The 22112-nt window shown below is 44.4% G+C and overlaps 1 protein-coding gene across 2 annotated transcripts in view; it reads left to right on the top strand.

The window, feature by feature from the left end:
* Positions 1-2513, top strand: part of hira (histone cell cycle regulator a) — a 100439-nt gene extending 97926 nt beyond the window's left edge. For both annotated transcript variants that reach the window (XM_078226849.1, XM_078226850.1), the window contains one exon: positions 1647-2513. In XM_078226849.1, the coding sequence (XP_078082975.1) occupies positions 1647-1763 (117 nt within the window). In that variant the 3' untranslated portion in view covers positions 1764-2513. The remainder of the gene's footprint in view (positions 1-1646) is intronic.
* Positions 2514-22112: the final 19599 nt, after the last annotated feature.

The raw sequence follows: 22112 nt of genomic DNA, 5'->3' as shown, positions 1-22112 counted from the left end.
GAAATCTTTACTGTGTGACAACAGCATTAAAACACTGAAGAATGGCTGAAGTTATCTCCATACGTAATCAGAATGTGACCAGTATTTTGCAAGCAGTATAGTTCTGTTTGATCTGCAGAATTTTAGAAATGCTGTGTTTTATCCTGTCTTCTCAGTAAGCAATTGCACTCTAGTGTGGTACTGAACTGTACAGACCAAGAAACTTGCAGACCCAAAGAACAAAGAAAATTACAGCACAGGAACAGGCCCTTCAACCCTCCAAGCCTGCACCCACCATGTTGCCCGACTGAACTAAAACACCCTACCCTTCCGGGGACCATTTCCCTCTATTCCCATCCTATTCATGTATTTGTCCAGACACCCCTTAAAACTCACTATCATATCTGCTTCCACTACCTCCCCCAGCAGCAAGTTCCAGGCACCCACCACCCTTTGTGTAAAAAACTTGCCTTGTACATCTCCTTTAAACCTTGCCCCTCGCACCTTAAACCTATGCCCCCTAGTAATTGACTCTTCCACCCTGGGAAAAAGCTTCTGACTGTCCATACCCCTCATAATCTCGTAGATTTCTATCAGATCACCCCTCAACCTCCATCGTTCCAGTGAGAACGAACCAAGTTTCTCCAACCTCTCCTCATGGCTAATGCCCTCCATACCAGGCAACATCCTGGTAAATCTTTTCTGTACCCTCTCCAAAGCCTCCACATCCTTCTGGTAGTGTGGCGACCAGAATTGAACACTATATTCCAAGTGCGGCCTAACTATGGTTCTATAAAGCTGCAACATGACTTGTCAATTCTTAAACTCAATGTCCCGGCCGATTGAAGGCAAGTATGCCTTCTTGACTACCTTCTCCACTTGCATTGCCATTTTAAGTGACCTGTGTATGTGTACACCCAGATCCCTCTGCCTATCAATACTCTTCAGGGTTCTGCCATTTACTGTTCTGCCATGTACCGTATGGAGTTAGGTGATCTGCACAGGGTGGTGTTATGGGTTTATGAGTCAGCTCCGTTACCTTGGGCCAGGAAGGGGGAAGATCGCAGGGTATTGAGAACACAACTATGAAATCCTTATGGTTGAAAGTTCCTTGCGCAGACGCACAATTGCCTGTTATGAGTTGTGGATGTCAGTGGAACCAGGTTTCAGAACATGTTTGTGTCATCGGTTGAGGAGGAAATTTTGAGTGGGGAAATAGAAGGAGAAAAATAGGAAAGATTAAAGTTTTAACTTTTTCATCTCAAAGACTGGGTTTATTGACAAATTCCTTTTCTAGATACAGCCACAGTTGGTACATGCACTTCATAACATATTAAAACCCACAATTCTACTTCTATCAAAGGGAAGAGACAGGTTCTGCTGCATCATTTGAATTTGCTATAATGTGCACTGTTAATGTGAGTGGGAGATTGAATCCTGCAGTCTGCACTGTTAATGTCAGTGAGGGATTGCGTACTGCAGTCTGCACTGTCACCCTGAGGGACTTGGGTGCTGCAGTCTGTACTGTTACATTTAGGAGTTGAATGCTGTGGTCTGCAGACTTGATATGTATGCTTTGTCTTTTAGTCCTAAACTCCCCAACCGGCCATGCAAAAATCAGTGCTACTTCAGCCTTTATCTGAAAGATTTCTTCATTCCATATGCAGGGACTGCGGAAAAGAGAGCTGCTAAAGGAGATGCTTCCTGTGATTGGACAGAACCTTCGATTCCAGAGACTCTTCACAGAGTATCAGGACCAGCTGGATCTCCTGAGAGACAAGTAGCACTACCCAGTAATGTTTTGAAGATCTGACCGTGGTAGTTCTCTGGGAGATTTGCTGTGGTCAGCCGGTGACCCCGCTTGGGAGAGATGGACTTAGAGGATTTGGGGTTCAGCCTTAGAGATGGGTCCACGTTTTGTTACACCAAGCTGGCCCAGGTGATGACCTTCTCACAGAAACAGCGCTGCTGGTCTGAATGCATCACTTCACAACTAGCGGCTGTGCTGTGCACACGAGAGATGATTTGCGGCTGTACTGCAGGACATCGGTGACCAGGGGGCTAATGCTCCACCCAGAGTTTGGTTGGAAGCGACCAAGATTAAAGACTCTATCCAACTTGTAATGTACACTGGCCCCCTTACTTACCAGATAGAGTGACTTCACAGCCCTTGCCCACTATAAGCTACCAAGTCCAATGCTGTATGACACTCAACAGTTTACTGGCTGTTCCTTTCCACAGAACGGGAAGGGCAACACAGATGTGAAAGCTGCCAGACCTTGAGTCTCCTCAGAGGAGGAACGGCTGAGTTCAGACTTTTCATGATGTAGTTTTCCGTTTGCCTGATGTACTAAGTTACACATTTGTTTACCGTCTGTCATTGTTTCAAAGTGTGAATGGGAAAAATGAAATTCTAATGAGTGACCATGGATATGGCAGAGATGTACATAAACCTAATCCGCCCTTTGGTACCTTTTAACTTTATACAGGCAAATTTTTTGTTCCTTTTTATAAAATAAAGATAGAATATTGCATCTCTGTTTTTCCCTGTTGGAATTACAGCATTCCATGTAAGGCACCAAGAAGGCACCTCCCACATAGAAACAAGCCCGGTTATGTGTTACTGGGTTAGGCAAAAAGTGCAGATTGTACTTGGTGAATTGAGCAGTGATCAAGAATATGTAAATGTACCAACATTTAAGATATCTGAGCTTTGCATGGAGTGCAGGTTGCTCAGGACTGAAGTAAGCGGTCTGCAGTCTAAGTTTGAAACCATTGAGGCCTCACTGTTTTACACTTGACTTCCCACTATCCTGAACATAGAATCGAGACAGGAACTGTGAGCTTGGTGATGCAGTGTAGCAATTGGATCCCCTTCCTTAATACTAGGAAGTCCAAACCAAAACCCGCATGTTTCAAACCTGAACTACAGACCACAAGCCCAAGATGGGGTGCAATGCCGTAGCTTGTTAGCTTGGACCTTCTTTATCTTGTTTGAGGGGACCATGAATTGGATTCAATTGGATTTTGAATTTGCTTTTGGAAGAAAACAAGGAATGGATTTGGGTTTGCCTGGTCCATTATGAGCATTGGCTCTGTAACTTGAAGGATGGAGTGAAAAATGGTTTTAAAAAGATCACTTGCTGCTGTGTAAATGCAGTCTTAAGCTGCTAGGTCTCTATACCCATACTTTCAAACTTCTAGTTACAATTTGTTGATTAAACTTTACATTGAGGAACTGAAATAAACTCAAGAAGAATCATAGAGTCATTAGGGCACAGAATAAGGCCACTTGGCTCCTGAATACATGTTGGTTCTCCAGCAAGCAACCCAGTCACTTCCAATTCCTTGTTCTATCCCTGTAGCCCTCCAAGTTTATTTTCCTCAAGTTCTCATTCAATTTTCTTTTCAAATCATGGTTGCCACCACTTCCACCACTCTTATGGGCAGCAAGTTCCAAGTCACTGCACTTGCTGCGTAAAAATGTTCCTCCTGACATCCCCTCTGCGTCTCGCCCAAAATCTTAAATCTGTGTTCCCTAATATTTGTACCATTAGTTAATGGGAACACATTTCTATGTCGACCTTTTAAAAACCTGTCACAATCCTACATACCTCGATCAGGTCACCTCTCAATCTCCTTTGCACCATGGAGAACAACCCCAGCTTTCTAATCCTTCATCCCTGGAACTATTCAGGTAAATCTCCTCTGCACCCTCTGCATCCTTCCTAAACTGTGATGATCAGAACTGGACAAAATGCCCTAGTTGGGCCTAACCAAATCTTTTATAAAGGTTCGGCATAACTTGCCTGTTTTTGTACTCGATAACTCTATTTACCTTCATAGATCTAAACATATGCCCCCAACCTCCCCCCCTGCCCCCCAAGCTCCCTCTGTCTCTGCACACTCTTTAGAATTATACTATTAGATTTATAATTATTCTCCCTAGCCCGTCTACCAAAATGTATCATCACACTTTTCTGTATTAAATTCCATCTGTCTATCCTGCTAACCTATTTATGTCTTGTTGCGGTCAATTCTCACCATTGCCACACCTCAAGTTTGGATGAAAAATTGGCTTAATATTTCCTAATATTGTTAACCAGCCTTTTGTGTGGTACCTTGTCTTATACTTCCTTGAAATTCATATAGACAACATTCATTGCATTCCCTTCATCAGCCATCTCTCTTGGGGGAGGCGACATGGTGGCACAGTGGTTAGCACTGCTGCCTCACAGCGCCAAGGACCCGGGTCCGATTCCCAGCTTGGGTCACTGTCTGTGCGGAATCTGCACATTCTCCCCATGTCTGCGTGAGTTTCCTCCCACAGCCTGAAAGACGTACTGGTTAGGTGCATTGGCCATGCTAATTCTCCCTCAGTGTACCCAAACAGGTGCCGGAGTGTGACCGCTAGGGGATTGTCACAGTAACTTCATTGCAGTAAGTCTACCTGTGACACTAATAAATAAACTTTAAAACTTTTCATCAAAAGATTCACCTAGATTCGTCAAACAGGTTCTGCCTTTTAGCAAATCCAAATTGGCTCCTTTTAAATAACTCAAACTTCCTCTAGTGCCTATTGATTTTTTTTCTCTAATTATTGTTTTTAAAACCTTACCCATTGCTGATGGGTGATTCTATTCTTCTTTCCTTCTTAGACATGCTAATGCCCATCCCCACCAACCTAATTTAAACTATCTCAATTTAAACTCTCTCCAACCACACTAGTTAACCTCCTAAGAATCCAAAGCCCTCCATCCTGCAAGTCAGAAATTGATCCCATCTTCCTATTTCTACTTTGCCTAAGGTGCAATACTGTTTGTAATTCAGACAGTAGTACCATTGACGTCCGATATTTTAACTTTCTCCCTAACTCCTGAAAATCTGACCTTAGGACCTGAATACCTGTGTCCTCTGTGTTGATGGTACTGCTATGTACCACAACTTCACTCTTTCTCCCTGCAAATTATTCTGCACCCTTCCGTGATGTTCTTTACGCTGGCAGGAAGGGAACACATCCTGCTGGATTCACAATGATAGTTACAGAAATGCCTGCCTGTCACTCAAACTGTGGGACCTACAATAATGACACTTGCCGACTTTTGCTCTTCTCTCCTAGACAGTCCTTTGCCAATTGGTGCCTTTGTCTGGACATTCCTTCAAGATGTTGTCACTCCCAGCAGTTTCCAATGCTGAGTACCTATTTGAGAGTGGCACACGCATCGAAGACTCCGGCACTTCCTGTCTTTCAGATGATCTTCCATCTACTATCCTGAACTCTCACTCCTTGCTGGGTAACCACCTCCTGGAATATATGATCCTGGGAACATTCACCCTCCCCATAGCTCTGCAGTGACTGCAGTTGCCACTCGAACTCAGAAACCCTGAACTCAAGCTCAGGCAGCTGGAGACATTCCCTACACACGTGACAGCCCTACGGCACATGAAGTATCCTGAAGTTCCAATACAGTATAGTCATTGCAAGAAGTAGTGTCAGTTAGAATCATAGAAAAGTTACAGCACAGAAGGGGGCCATTCGGCCCATCTAGTCCATGCCTGCCCAAGGACACCCAGGTGCCCTTTCTAATCCCACCTTCCTGCACCCGTCCCATAGCCCTTTAGCTTACAGCACTTAAAGTGCAGATCCAGGTACTTTTCAAAAGAGTTCAGGGTCTCCTAACACCCATCATCCTTTGCGTAAAATTGTACTTCCTCATGTCCCCTCTACACCTACTATCACTTATCTTGACGCTATGTTCCCTGGTTCTAGAATTCACCCAAGGGAAACAACTTTATCCTGTCCACTCTATTTCTTTCCCTCATAATTTTGTCCACCTCTATCAAGTCACCCTTGCCTTCGTTGTTTCAAGGAAAATCACCCCAACCTCTCCAAGCTCTCCTCATAGCTACACTTTCCTAGCCCTGGCAACATTCTTGTAAACCTAAAAAAAACTATTCCCTCTATTAGAATCTAATTAGTATCTTGTTTAAACTATTAACTTAAAAGAATGGCTCTGGACCTGCTCTGTACTGGTATTTAATATTAATCCACTTAGCCTGATTGAAATGTTTGATTTCTCACTTGCCAATTTGAAGAAGTGTCCTAGTTTAGAGAGAGAAAAGAGAAATACTTGCCAAAGTATTGAGGTATACAAGATGATAAAAGGTATGGATAAAGTAGACGTGGAGCGGATGCTTCTGCTGGTGGGGCATTCTAGGACGAGAGGTCATAGTCTTAGGATAATGGGTAGCAAATTTAAAACAGAGTTGAGGAGAAACTACTCCTCACAAAGGGTTGTGAATCTGTGGAATTCCCTACCCCAAAGTGCAGTGGATGCTGGGACAGTGAGTAAATTTAAGGAGGAGTTGACAGATTTTTAATTGGTAATGGGGGTGAAGGGTTATGGGGAGAAGGCAGGAAAATGGGGATGAGGAGCACATCAGCCATGATCGAATGGCGGAGCAGACTGGATGGGCCAAATGGCCTAATTTTGCTCCTATATCTTGTGAACTTTTATAAATAATCAGAAACTTGCTTTCCTGTGTGTCATACTTTAATTTTTTTCCCTGAACATTGCGAGTCTACTAGGAACTCCCTCGCTCTTTTTCAGAGCTCTCTCCTACCCCACCCCGGGTCTGACTCAGCCTTTTGCTCCTGGGCCTTGCTCTGCTGCTGCTGCTCTTTCTTGCTCCCTGCACCCCCCCCCCCCCCCTACCCCCACCCCAGGCTTGCTCTGCCCCCACTGTTATTTCCCTGCTGACCTTGTTGCTGCTGGTGTATGTCACCTCAGTCAAATGGACTCGAGCTTTACTCGCTTTCTGTTTGTAATGTTAGGTGCGCTCCAATAGTTGCTTTGTGGCCTTGTGTGGTCAGGATTCGGAGCTATGCTGCATCACACTGTAGGGCTGAATATGCTCCCTGTTGGCGTTGCTGGTACCTAGTCAAGAAGACTATAAAGTAATAGATACACTGACGGTGGGGAAGTGGGATGGTGTTTGTGGTAATGGTGTTGCTGTCGACCAAGAACAGATGGAAGGGTGATTAAAGCTCCCTCTGGTGGCTGACAGCCACAGTGTGTGTGTGCTCGCAACAAGAAACACAGGCAAAAGAAGACTGCCAAATTCAGCCTCCTTATGGGCTGTCCTAGAAATGAGAGACAAGGGACAGTCAAAGTAAGAGGCAATGCCTGAAAATATGGGGCACTTGGTTACCAAGGTGCCTAATCCTCCTGAGATTTAAATATTAAAGTCAGAAGGGAGTGAGAGAGAGAGTTAACTGGATCAATATGTACTGGATTGAAGTGTGACATTGGCTGGATAGAATTTTTCATTGAATAAGCTATAAATTTTGATGTAAATAGTATTGATCCCTTGGAATTCTTATCGGGTCTTCCTTTACAACATGGAATGAAATAACACCAGCCAATACACACTCTAGTTACAAAAGGGTTTGGTGGAGCAGGGTATAGGGCCAGAATGGCCTACTTCTATTTCTTTGTCCTCTATTTCATTTGAACTATGTGTGAATTGACATTTTTTTACAGTCCACATTTCCAACATTGCAGTGAGGTGCCATAGCTGATCGTTTTTTAAAATTTGCTCTAGGGATTTGAGAATCACTGTCAAGGCCAGCATTTCTTACCCATTCCTAACTGCTCTTGAAAAGATGGTGATGAGCTGCCTCCTTAAACTGCTACAGCCACACTCCGTGCTGTTCCAGGCATTTCACCCAGTGATAGTCAGCATTCACAGAATCCCTACAGTGCAGAAGGAGGCCATTCGGCTCATCAAACCTGCACCGACAAGAATCCCGCCCAGGTTCCATCCCATTAACATATTTACCCTGCTAGTCCCCCTGACACTAAAGAGCAATTGAGCACGGCCAATTAATCTAACCCACACATTTTTGGAGTGTGGGAGGAAACCGGAGCACCCAGAGGAAACCCATGCAGACACGGGGAGAACGTGCAGACTCCACACAGTCACCTGAGGCCAGAATCGAACCCGGGTCTCTGGCACTGTGAGGCAACAGTGCTAACCGCTGTACCAACGTGCTGCCAGAGGGGAACTTGCAGGTCATGATGTTTCCTTGCATCTGTTGCCCTTGCCCTTCTCGATGGTAGAGGTTGTGTGTTTGGAAGATGCTATCATAGCTGTGTGTCACGCAGTGGCTGTCAGTCAGCAGAGGGAGTTGTGACCTCCCCACAAACACCACCCCACTTCCCCACAGTCAGTGGGGATTATTTTATAGTCTCCTGGATTTGATACCAGTAGCACCAATAGGGAGCATATTCAGCCATACAGTGTGATGCAGCACAGCTCTGACACCTGCCTACTCAAGGCCGCAAAGCAACTATTGGAATGCACCAAATACTGCAAACAGAAAGCCTAGGTGAGGCATTGAAGTGCATCTTGTAGCTGGTGCACATTAACGCCAGGATGCGCTGATGATATCCATGATGAGTGCTCAAGGTTGTGGATGAGGTGCCAATCAAATGGGTTGCTTTGTCTTCAGATAGAATCAAGTGTCTTGAGTGTTGCTGGAGTTGTACTCTTCCAGGCAAGTGGAGAGTTTTCCATCACACTCCTGAGTTGTGCTTTCTTGATGTTAGATAGGCTTTGGGGAGTCAGGATGTGCATTACCTGTAACATAATTCCCAGGCTCTGACAAGCTATTGAAATCACAGTGTTTATATGGTAGGTCCAGTTAAGTTTCTCATTGATGGTAACCCCCTTGGATGTTAAAGTGGAGGCTTCAGCAAGGTAATGCCGTTGAATGCCAAAGGGAGATGGGTAGATTCTCTTAACTTTTATTCGTTCACAGGATGAGGGCATTACTAGATAGGCCAGCATTTATTGTTCATTACTTGAGAAGGTAATGACGTGCCACTTTCATGAACCACTGCAGTCCATGTACGTTGCAAGAACACCCACAGTGTTAGTAAGGGAATGCAAGGATTTTGATCCAGGGATAGCGAAGGAAGGGCAATATAATTTCAAGTCGGGATGGTGTGTGACTTGGAGGGGAACTTGCAGGTTGTGGTGTTGCCATACACCTGCTGCTCTTGTCCTTCTAGGTGGTAGATGTCGTAAGTTTGAAAGGTGTAGTCAATGGAGCCTTGGTGAGGTTAGGTGGATTGGCCATGATCAATGCACAGGGTTGCAGGGATAGGACTGGGGAGTGGGCCAAGGTAGAGTGCTTTGTTGGAAGGTCAGCACAGAGTCATGGGGCTGAATTTCCTCCTCCTGCACTGTAGGGATTCTATGGTTCTACAGTGAGTTGCTGCAGTGCGCCTTGTAGATGGTACATAGTGCTGCCACTGTGAACCAGTGGTGGAGGGAGTGAATGTTTAAGGTGGTGGGTGGGGTGCAAATCAAGATGGCTGTTTTATCCTTGGTAGGGGGGCGGGGGGGGGGGGGGGGGAGGGAGATGTGTTGGGATAATTGAGTGGTGTTGGAGCTGCACTCATCCAGGCAAGTGGAGAGTATTCCACTGCACTCCTGACTTGTGCCTGGTAGAGTGTGGACAGGCTTTGAGGAAGTGAGTTACTCTCCTGTTGGAATAATGTTTTCAACTTTATTTACTAGTGCCACAAGTCGGTTTATATTAACACTGCAATTAAGTTACTGCGAAAATCCCCTAGTCACCACACTCCTGCACCTGTTTGGGTACACTGAGGGAGAATTTAGCATGGTCAATGCACCTAACCAGCATGTCTTTCGGACTTGTGGGAGGAAACCGGAGCACCCAGAGAAAACCCACGCAGGCACACGGAGAACGTGCAGACTCCACACAGTGACCCAAACCGGAAATCGAACCTGGGTCCCTGGCATTGTGAGGCAGCAGTGCTAATCACTGTGCCACCGTGCTGGCGTCACTGTGCGGTATAAATGCAACTTGTCATTTATCAACCTCAGCCTGAATGTTGTTCCTGTCTCACTGCATGGAGTTCAGATTACTTCAGTATCTGAGGAGCTGCGTATCCGCTCCGTATCCAAAGCGGAATACTTGTTGCTAAGGGGAACGACCACAGGGGATCCCTGCACTGACTGCTTCCTCCCAGCCCCTCTCACCATCACCCATCTGTTTTCATTCCTCGGAGTAACTGTATCCCTAAAGCTTCTGTCTATGGCCACCTCTGCGTCCCTAATGATCCTAAGTTCATCCAACTCCAGCTCCAGTTCCCTAACACAGTTTTGGAGGAGCTGCAGATGGGCGCACTTCCCACAGTTGTAATCAGCAGGGGCACTGTCGTCGTCCCTCACCTCAAACATAGTGCAAGAGGAACATAGCACTGCCTGCACACCCATCCCCTTTAGATACCTTGCCAGTACCAGGTAGAAACAGCAAAAATGAATTAAACTCACCCCTGCTCGCCCTGTCCCCGAAGCCCTGTGAGCCAAAGCATTATAGCTCACACTCTGCTTCCCACTCACTACGCTGCCGATGCTGCCCGCTGTATACTGCAGCCTACCTTTTACACTTCACGCGCTTAAAAAACCCTTCCCAGACTCCTTAGCAGCCCACTTCCAGTTTTCACTTTAAACTTAAAATACTACTGCTAAAGTAAAGGCCAAAAAAACACACACTAGCTGACTAATTAAATAAATAAACAATTCAATTAATCTCTCACCAGCACTGCTGCCTCCAAACACTCCCTCTCATCTTGCTCCAGTGGAACAATGAGCATATGGTATGCTTGCCTTTATAGGACGGGGTATAGAGTATAAAAGCTGGAATCTGATGATGCAGCTGTATAGAACGCTGGTTAGGCCACCTTTGGAGTACTGCGTCCAGTTCTGGTCGCCGCACTACCAGAAGGACGTGGAGGCATTAGAGAGAGTGCAGAGAAGGTTTACCAGGATGTTGCCTGGTATGGAGGGTCTTAGCTATGAGGAGAGATTGTGTAAACTGGGGTTGTTCTCCTTGGAAAGACGGAGAATGTGGGGAGATTTAATAGGTGTACAAGATTATGAAGGGGATAGATAGGGTGAATGGTGGGAAGCTTTTTCCCAGATCAGAAGTGACGTTCACGAGGGGTCACGGGCTCAAGGTGAGGGGGCGAAGTATAACTCAACTATTAGAGTGATGTTTTTTACACAGAGGGTGGTGGGGGCCTGGAATGCGCTGCCAAGTAGGGTGGTGGAGGCATGCTCGCTAACATCGTTTAAGACTTACCTGGATAGTCACATGAGCAGCCTGGGAATGGAGGGATACAAACGATTGGTCTAGTTGGACCAAGGAGCGGCACAGGCTTGGAGGGCCGAAGGGCCTGTTTCCTGTGCTGTACTGTTCTTTGTTCTTTGTTCTGTGAATGGTACTGAAGGCTGCAATTGTCAGCGAACATCCACACTTCTTAGCTTATTTATCTCCAGTTGGAAATATGAAGACAGATGGTAAGAGTTTTTAACAGATATTTTAAAAAGAAAAGAATTAACAATGTGAGTGGTGGTTTGAGAGAAAGTGAGTCTGGAAATTACTCATAGAAAATGGGGAGATGGCAGAAGAATTGAACAAGCATTTTCATCAGTCTTCACTAGAGGATACAGGCAACATCCTGGAAAATAAACCAGGAATTGGAAGGGAAGGTGGAACTCAAGAAAATTACAACACCAGGGAAGTGGTGCTGAACAAATGACTGGAGCTGTAGGCTCCCCGGGTCCTGATGGATTTGCCTCAAAAGAAGAGGCTAGTTAGATAATTGATCCAATAGTTTTAATTTTACAAAATTCCCTAGATTCGGGGAAGGCTCTGTTAGATTGGAAAATAACAAATGTAACTCCTTTATCCAATAAGGGCAGGAGATGGAAAGCTAGCCTACAGGCCAGTTAGCTTAACATCTGTCATAAGGAAAATGCTGGAAGTTACTTTTATCAGTGTTATAGCAGGACACTTGGAAAAATTCAAGGTAATCGGGTAGAGTCAACACAGTTTTGTGAAAGGGAAATCATGTTTATTACAGCCCTTTGAAGAAGGAGCATGTGCTGTGGGTGAAGGAGAACCACTGGAAGTACTGTATTTAGATTTGATTAGGTGCCGCATTAAACATTGTAGCTTATGGGCTAGGGGTTAACATATTGACATGGATAGAAGATTTGGTAGCTAACAGGAAGCAAGAGAGTAGGCATAAATATATCATTTTATGGGTTGGCAGGATGTAATGAGTGGTGTGCCTCAGGGGTCAGTGCTGGGGCCTTAACTTTCTACAATTTGTATCAATAACTTGGATGAAGAGACCAAAGGTATGGTTGCTAAATTTGCTAATGTCACAAAGATGCATTGAAAGCTAAGTTGTGAAGTGCACATAAGAAGGCTACAAAGGGATATAGATAGGACAAGTGAGTGGGCAAAGATCAGGCAAATAGAGCATGACGTGGGAAAATGTGAAACTGTCCAGTTTGGCAGGAAGAATTCAAAAGAAGCATATGGTCTAAATAGTGAGAAATTGACAAGCTCAGATGCAAAGGGATCTGGATGTGCGAGTGCTTGAAGGACAAAAGGTTAGTATGCAGGTACAGCAAGTAGTTAGGAAAGCTTATAGAATGTTATTAGTTAATGCAAGGGGAATTGAATACAAAATTAGGGAGGTTATGCTTCAGTTAAAGAGGGTATTGATGAGACCATATCTGGAGTACTGTGTACATATTGGTCTCTTTATTTAAGAATGGTTGTAAATATGTTGGAAGCAGTTAAGGGAAGGTTTATGAGACTAATATCTGGAATGGGCAGGTTGGCTTGTGAGGAAAGGCTGAACAGGCTAGGCTCGTACCTGTTGGAGTTTAGAAGAGTAAGAGCTGACTTGATTGAAACATATAGGGTGGAATTTTCCCATCCTGCCTGCCACTGGAATCATGGGGGCAGTGTGGACCATGCAAAGGTCTGTTGACTTGGGGTAGGATTTTCTGGTCTTGGAGCGAGCATGGCTGGAAAATCCCGCCCGTAGGATTCTGAGGGGTCTTGACAGGGTGGATGTGAAAAGGATGGGAGAATCTACAACTTGGGGTCACTGTTTAAAAATAAACAGGCACCCACTTAGGATTCAAATGTGTTTTTTTTCTTTCAGAGAGTTGTGAGTCTTTGGAACTCCTTCCCTCAAAAGGCCGTGGTAGCAGTCAGTGAATAGTTTTAAGACAGAGGTAGATGGGTTCTTTATGATAAGCAAAGGAGTGAAATGTTATCAGGGTAAGCAGAAATGTGGAATTGAGATTACAGTTAGATCAGCCATGATCTTATTGAATGGTGAACGAGGCTCGAAGTAGTGGCTACTAATTTGTATGTTGGAGCGAAGGTTATTGATGAAGCAGCTGAGGATGATTTGGCTTAAGACATTGCTGTGAGGAACTCTTATAGTGATGTATTGGAGCTGAAATGATCGGCCTTCAAATACCACTTTTCTTTGTGTTAGGTATGACGGGGGGTGGGGGTGGGGCAGTATGGTGGCACAGCGGTTAGCATGCTGCCTCACAACGCCAAGAAACCGGGTTCAATTCCAGCCTTGGATCACTGTCTGGATGGAATCTGCATGTTCTCCCTGTGTCTGTGTTGGTTTCCTCTAGGTGCTCCGGTTTCCTCCCACAGCCCAAAGATGTGTGGGTTAGGTGGGATTAGCCATGCTAAATTGATCCTATTGTCAGGAGATTAGCAGGGTAAATATGTGAGGTTACGGGAATAGGGCCTGGGTGGGATTGTGGTTGGTGCAGACTCGATGGGCCGAATGGCCTCCTTCTGCTCTGTAGAGATTCTATGATTCTATTCTATGACTCCAACCAATGGCATGTATCTCCACCCCCACCTCCGCAAATTCCACTCGAAATCCCACCCTCTTTCCCTATTCTCTCACTGATTTCAATTTTGCTCAGACTCCTTGATGCCACGCTCAGTGTTAAATACTGCCTCAATGTCAAGGGCAGTGACTCTCACCTCAGCTCGAATTCAGCTCTTCGTCCATGCTTGGATCACATCTTTGATGAGATTTGGAGTTGAATGATCCTGATGGAACGAAAATTGAGCATCAAGTGAGCAGGATGTTACTGAGTAAATGCCGCTTGATAGCACTGAGATTTATTTTTAAAACTTTAAAGTTTTATGACCTCGCTGGCATTAAACATAGTAGAATTGAATGATAGCAGTGGCAGATCTTGACACTTTATCCACCAGAGGGCAGCAACAGCCAAGCTATCACTGCTTGCCATTTTGGTCGGTTAGCCCATGTGGTTTTTTCACTTCCTAATCCTGTCAAGACAAGAGCAAACCAAGTCAAGAGCAAAGTACTGGAAAATAAAAGCTGCTGATAGATGCAAAGCATTTCCAAATTTACTACCTCAATATATGGTGCTAATTCTTTCTCGGGGAACTGTGTATGTGTGTGTGTGTTTGTACACTTAAAAATCATCTCTGGAAAGGGAAAGGAATTCTGTTTTATGTATATAAGAGGGAAGGAATTCCTCTCCGGTGCTCATCAATTATCCCAGCCTTCCAACATCCCTAAGCCTCCTCCCTTTCCTCTTGATGAACAATTTTCCAAAACTTTTCCTCAACCCTAGGTCATGTTTCCCTCACCTTGTCCATGAATCCACTACCTTCTGTCTTAGAATTCCTATAGTGCAGAAGGATGCCATTAAGTCCATTGATTCTGCATCAACTCAACATGTTACCAGCCACCCCTCCCCTCCCCACCCTAACCCCATTTCACCATGCACTTGCCATGGCTAATCCATCTAACCTACACATCTTGGGACACTAAAGGGCAACTGATCATGATGAATCTACCTAACTTGCACATCTTTGGATTGTGGGAGGAAACCAGAGCACCTGGAGGAAATGCACACAGACACCAGGAGAATGTGCAAACACCAGACAAACAGTCATCCAGGCTGGAATTGAACCCGGGTTCCTGATGTTGTGAGGCAGCAGTGCTAACCACTGTGTCAACGTGCTGCTGTCTTGACCACTCGGGGTCAACTTCAACTTTACCTTGCCATAAAAAACATCTTGATGATAAGCAGCTAGAAAAGGGGCCTTGTTAAGATAGTTTCATTGATAGGTGGCAGGTTCATTAGAAATGTTGCACCTATTTATTTGAAAGAGCCTCTAGTTACAAGTCCTAATCTCATCTCACATGGCGCAATGTCAATTTTTAGCTGATAGTGCTCCTATAAAATGCCTTGGCACATTTTGCTACCTTGTTAAAGTGCAAATTTTGTTGAAATGTTAAGTATTTGCATTGATTAAATTGTACTTCCTAGTCATCATCAGGGGTCAAAAACATTATCACATAACCCAGAAGGTGCAGCTCTCCCACTTCTACTGATGTTTAGATAGTAAGTAGTCTCACAACACCAGGTTAAAGTCCAACAGGTTTATTTTGTAGCATGAGCTTTCAGAGCATTGCCCCTTTATCAGGTGAGTCACCTGATGAAGGGGCAATGCTCCGTAAGCTCGTGCTACCAAATAAACCTATTGGACTTTAGCCTGGTGTTCTGAGACTACTTACTGTGCCAACCCCAGTCCAACATCGGCAATTCCACATCATGGATGTTTAGAAATTAGAACATTAGAACATTACAGCGCAGTACAGGTCCTTCGGCCCTCGATGTTGTGCCGACCTGTGAAACCAACCTAAAGCCCATCGAGCCTACACTATTCCAATATCATCCATATGTTTATCCAATGGCCATTTAAATGCCCTTAATGTTGGCGAGTCCACTACTGTTGCAGGCAGGGCATTCCACGCCCTTATTACTCTCTGAGTAAAGAAACTACCTCTGACATCTGTCCTATATCTATCACCCCTCAATTTAAAGCTATGTCCCCTTGTGCTAGCCATCACCATCTGAGGAAAAAGGCTCTCACTGTCCACTCTATCGAATCCTCTGATCATCTTGTATGCCTCTATTAAGTCACCTCTTCACCTTCTCTCTAACGAAAACAGCCTCATTCCCTCAGCCTTTCCTCATAAGACATTCCCACCATACCAGGCAACATCCTGGTAAATCTCCTCTTCACCCTTTTCAATGCTTCCACATCCGTCCTATAATGCGGCGACCAGAACTGTACGCAATACTCCAAGTGCGGCCGCACCAGAGTTTTGTACAGCTGCAACATGACCTCAAGGCTCCAAAACTCAATCCCTCTACCAATAAAAGCTAACACACTGTACGCCTTCTTAACAACCCTATCAACCTGGGTGTCAACTTTCAGGGATCTATGCACATGGACACCGAGATCTCTCTGCTCATCCACACTACCAAGTATCTTACCGTTAGCCCAGTACTCTGTATTCCTGTTACTCCTTCCAAAGTGAATCACCTCTCACTTTTCCGCATTAAACTCCATTTGCCACCTCTCAGCCCAGCTCTGCAGCTTATCTATGTCCCTCTGTAACCTGCAACATCCTTCTGCACTGTCCACAACTCCACCGACTTTAGTGTCATCCGCAAATTTACTAACCCATCCTTCTACGCCCTCATCCAGGTCATTTATAAAAATGACAAACAGCAGTGGCCCCAAAACAGATCCTTGCGGTACACCACTAGCAACTGAACTCCAGGATGAACATTTCCCATCAACCACCACCCTCTGTCTTCTTACAGCTAGCCAATTTCTGACCCAAACCGCTAAATCACCCTCAATCCCATGCCTCCGTATTTTCTGCAATAGCCTACCGTGGGGAACCTTATCAAACACTTTACTGAAATCCATATACACCACATCAACTATTTTACCCTTATCCGCCTCTTTGGTCACCTTCTCAAAGAACTCAATAAGGTTTGTGAGGCACGACCTACCCTTCACAAAACCGTGTTGACTATCCCTGATCAAATTATTCCTTTCTAGATGATTATAAATCCTATCTCTTATAATCCTTTCCAAAACTTTGCCCACAACAGAAGTAAGGCTCACGAGTCTATAATTACCAGGGTTGTCTCTACTCCCCTTCTTGAACAAGGAGACAACATTTGCTATCCTCCAGTCTTCTGGCACTATTCCTGTAGACAATGACGACATAAAGATCAAAGCCAAAGGCTCTGCAATCTCCTCCCTAGCTTCCCAGAGAATCCTAGGATAAATCCCATCTGGCCCAGTGGACTTATCTGTTTTCACACTTTCCAGAATTGCTAACACCTCCTCCTTATGAACCTCAATCCCATCTAGTCTAATAGCCTGTATCTCAGTATTCTCCTCGACAACATTGTTGAGAAATGTTATCTATTTGTCTGACAACTAATCACTTAATTATTGATACTTCGGGGGGAGATCTTACCAAAAGGATTCTTAGTGCTGAATAAGCATGAAAACAGGAGAGAATCACATCCATTTTTCAGCGAGCTTTCAGACACGATTTTATGCCACATAGTGCAAAAAAGAGGCAAAGTATGATTCACACCAGTAGAGGGAGCAGACAGAGTATATTCTCACCGTAAAGCAGCTGCTAACAACTAGAGGGTGTCATTGCACATATGCCAACCTCTCAGTGTTCTCTGCAAAGTGTACATAGAACACTGAGATCTGTCAGTCCCCTACCCCCCCTGGACATTTTTCCCCCCCTCCCCTTTTGCTGGTCGCTAGCCTCCCAGGCTGATTGCAGCCCCAATACCCCACCCTGGCTAATTGCTGCCCTGGCTAATCTCTGACTGCAGAGTGCGCAGCCCCAACCTCCCCCTAGGCCTCGCCCCTTCAAACCCCTCGTCCTCCCCTTGGGCGGCACCCCTTGGCACTGCCCAGAGGGTGGGCCAGGGTTCCAGGCTGGCACTGCACCCTGCCCCCAACCACTTGGGGGAGGTCTCAATGGCCTCCAGCCCAACTGGTGAGGCCATCACAACAGGTCCCCATTGGTGGGTCCGTAAGAAATCCTCGCCAGTGAGGACCTTCAGCTGTGAGGCCATTAAGGGAAGTGAGCCTGGACGATTGAGTCCCAGGCTCACTAATCATATTTAAAAATAGATTAAAACATTTTTTAGTGCAGGGTTGATATGCTGGCAATCCAGGGCCGGTGAGATCACGAGAGGCGAGAAACCGGGCATGAACCCGATTTTTCGCCTCTTTCGGAATCTTACCGGCTTACCACGCTGATCGACATGACAAGCCAGGAACATCACCCCCTTCATCTTTACTCAGTTTTTCCAAGGGTCTTCAAATCTCTCAGCTTATTGCTGGCACATACCAGTAGGAATCCTACAAGGATTAATTTCTCAAGTGTCCTACTAATAGAGATTGCATTTTCATAAGCTTCTTGAGAAAAGTGCAAGGGGTTTGACTTTTTGTCTTTTTAAACAGGCCATTTAGTATATTGTGCTGCATTACTATCTCACTCCACTATTTCTGCTTATTATTTGTAAAAATGACGTGTCAGTCAATTGTAAAGTTTTTAAGGCTGTTTTCAGGTTTTAGTTTTAATAAAACTTCAGAAAATTAAGATAATTGTATTCCCAAAAAAGACCCTTCTGCATTCAAAGGAACCAGTTTTCTATGAGAGGTTCATTTGCAAAGTTGATAAAATCGAAGTGCATGAACGCTTTGCATTATTTTTTAGCATTATTTTTGTTATTTTAATTCAGTCCTCAGTTCCTACTTTACATGTGGTGGCATGGTGGCACAGTGGTTAGCACTTCTGCCTCAGACATCCGGGTTCGATTCCGACCTCGGATCACTGCCTGTGCACGTTCTCCCCGTGTCTGCGTGGATTTCCTCCGGGTGCTCTGGTTTCCTCCCACAGTCCAAAGGTGTACAGGTTAGGTAAACCAACCCTAGTGTCAGGGGGAATGGCAGGGTAAATATGAGGGGTTATGCGAATAGAACCTGGGTGGGATTGTGGTCGGTGCAGACTCGATGGGCCAAATGACCTCCTTCTGTGTTGTAGGGATTCTATGATTCACTATTAAAACATTGCATAGCAAGACATGGACAGGAAAAGGATCAAGTGAGTGTAAGACAATAAGAAATAGGAAAATAGAAACAAGACTAGACCATTTTGCCCTTCGAGCCTCTCCACAATTTAATAAGATCATGGCTGATATGACACTCACTGTGTGCACTTTCCAGCCTCATCTCCGTCACCCTTAATTCCCGTCAGTATTGAAAATGTTCGAGGACTTGGCCTCCACAGCTTCCTGGGGTAAATAATTCCAAAGATTCACCGCTCTTTGAGAGAAGAAATTCTTCCTCAATTCCATCATAAATGAGCACCCCCTTATCCTGCGAATATGCCCTCTGACCCGACACTCTCCCATGAGTGGAAACATACTCCTACATTTACCCTGTCTAACCCCCTAAGAATCTTATATGTTTCAAACATATCACCTCTCATTCTTTTGAACTCCAAGGAGTACAGACCCAACGTGTTTAATCTTTCCTCATATAGCCAGGATCATCCTTGTAAACCTCCTCTATACTGCCTCCGATGATAATATATCTTTCCTTAAATAAGGGGCCAAAACTGTACACAATATTTAAATGTGGCCTCACTAATATCTGGTACAGTTACAGCATCACCTCTTTACTTTTATACTCTAGCCCCCTTGAAATTAAGGCCAGCATTCCATTTGCCTTCCCTATTACGTTCTGCACCTTTATGCTGGGTTTCATGAACAAAATGAGACAAATCTCATTTTGAGATTGTCCCAAAATGAACAAGCTCACATTTTCCCACATTGAACTCCATTTGCCAATTTTACACCCACTCACTTAACCTGAGTATGGGCTTCATTTATAGTTTAAATGTTAAGGATGGTTTTGTGGAATTTAAGAAAATGGACAGAAGCTAATTTTACACACATTTTCTCCAGCATGGAAAGGCTTGGTTTTGCCAATCCCAATATAATCCTTTATATGAACTTCTAATTCACTAATACTAATCTTCTGGACTCTTCATCATTTTGCACAGTTGGTTACCAGAAAATTCAACTTATAAATAAGTTGGAGCGGCATGGTGGCACAGTGGTTAGCACTGCTACCTCACAGCTCCATGGACCTGGGTTCAATTCCCAGCTTGGGTCACTGTCTGTGTGGAGTTTGCATGTTCTCCCATGTCTGTGTGGGTTTCTTCCGGATGCTCCAGTTTCCTCCCACAGTCCAAAGATGTGTGGGTTGGGTGCAAATTACCCCTTATAGCCCCAGGATGCATAGGTTAGAAGGATTAGTGGGGTAAATATATGGGGTTACGGGGATAGGGCCTAGGTGGGATTGTTGTCGGTGCAGACTCAAAGGGGCAAACTGGCCTCCTTCTGCACTGTAGGGATTCTATGATTCTGACTGCAATGATATTGACTGTATTAACCTATAGTCTAGCCTCACTGAACTTACCTTAAGTTTTCAATCTCTGGAAATTCTTTTAAGTAACTTATTGAAAATTGGGTTCTGAGATGCATCTGCATTGTATTAGTTATGTTACTATGCATATTGCATTTTGCATATAAATCAAGTGGCATGCTTGATAGTGCCACAGATGTGATATTCTCTTATCTCCCTACCCAGTTTTCAATGTAGGACTGGGGGTAATTTTTAAAGGTAAGATTGAGAAGAAAACTATTTTCGACACAGACCTAAAAACAACTGTATGATAGAAATTGTTTTTTAAAAAATCTGACTTGATCCCTAACCATTTTACGGACAAATAAAATTGACCAAATACGTTCAGCCGGTACATATCGGTCGAGCTTATTGATTTATGATATTTTTCACCTGATGTTACAGGAGAACACAATGACATTCAGACATATTCTCCAGGAAATTACGTACTGTGATTCCGGGTTGATGGTTAAGATTAAATACACAAATACCCAAACACTGATGAATAATAAAACATTGAGCTCATGAGAAATTTCATCTGTTTATGGACTGGTCCGACTGAAAACTGGAGGGAAAATGTGTCAAGAAAAAGGCTGAACTCAACACCCATCTTTGACCCATGCTCATCAATATCATCAACCTGTTTCCATTCCCTGCCATTGTTGCCACATTGTAAAATTTAACAAGAAAAATACCCATCCTCTTGAATTACCATTCCATCTTCAATCATCTCTGTCAGATCCTGTATTTCATTAACTGATAAATTCACACTCAGTTCTCTCACTACTCTCTTTTGTTTAGCTAAGCTGTGTGCATGGAACTGAGGTAACTGAACAAAGTGACCTACGGAACAGCATTGATTAGAATTTGGTATAAGTGAAAACTTGGCATTGAAGGGGAAAATGGAACTAAGTAACTTAAACCAAAAGAAGAGAATAAATATAAATGATAGTAACTGGGCTGAAATTTGCTCCTTCCCTGCAAGTCCCTCTGCCAGTGCCGAAAGTGGAACTGACTTTGCTGTTATAGATGTAGTACCTGGGGCAGCATAAGAGGTTGCCACTGGGGCTGCATCTAATTGAGGACAATTGCCCACCGCAAGAGTGGCTGGCCCAATCAGAGAGCTGCAGCTCTTCAGCACCATTACTAGCAGTGGACATTGTTGAGGCTGCAACTCAAGGATGTGGGCATCTCAATGGTGAGGTGCTATCAAAGAGATCATTGATTTCTGTGGGTAGGTTGGGGCCTGGTAGTCAGATGCTGGTGACCGGGGTCGGTGGGGATTTTGCTTAGCATCAACAATACTGTTGCCACAAGGGTGGCCATTCCTGCCAGGCAACCCCCCACCCCTCCATAGACCATGGAGTGTGCATTAAAGAGGGTCTCCCCCAGGATCCATTGGGAGGCCTCCCAGGTTTACCTGCAAATCTCTGCAGGAAGCACCTAGCTCCTAATTGGCCATGTGAGTGAACCAAATTATTAACAGTTTCTTGCCATTGGCTTTATGACATGGTAAGGCAAAGATGCTGGGCTCCCTTCTCTATGATTCCCTCAGATATTTTGCCAGTCCTCCCAGTCCCATCCTGTCACTAGTCGGGTAAGGAAAGTTCAGCATTTTATCTAGTGACAAAAGCAAAATTAATCAGTGGATTCCAGCATTAAAGGGATCCTAAAGGGAAACAATGTTTAAATTAGTTGCTTAAATAATAATAGGGGAGTGGATGTTAAAATAAACACGTCAATAAATAAAAGCAAGACTACCTTTTTACAGATTCACCAGAAATCAATCTAAAGTCATCTACTAAATATAACTGAGATATAAAATTACTAAGCAATAAATAAGTGC

The sequence above is a fragment of the Mustelus asterias genome, chromosome 13, assembly GCF_964213995.1.
Source record: "Mustelus asterias chromosome 13, sMusAst1.hap1.1, whole genome shotgun sequence".
NCBI lineage: Eukaryota > Metazoa > Chordata > Chondrichthyes > Carcharhiniformes > Triakidae > Mustelus > Mustelus asterias.
Note: the sequence above shows the minus strand (reverse complement) of the source record. Positions and strands in the feature narration are given on the sequence as shown.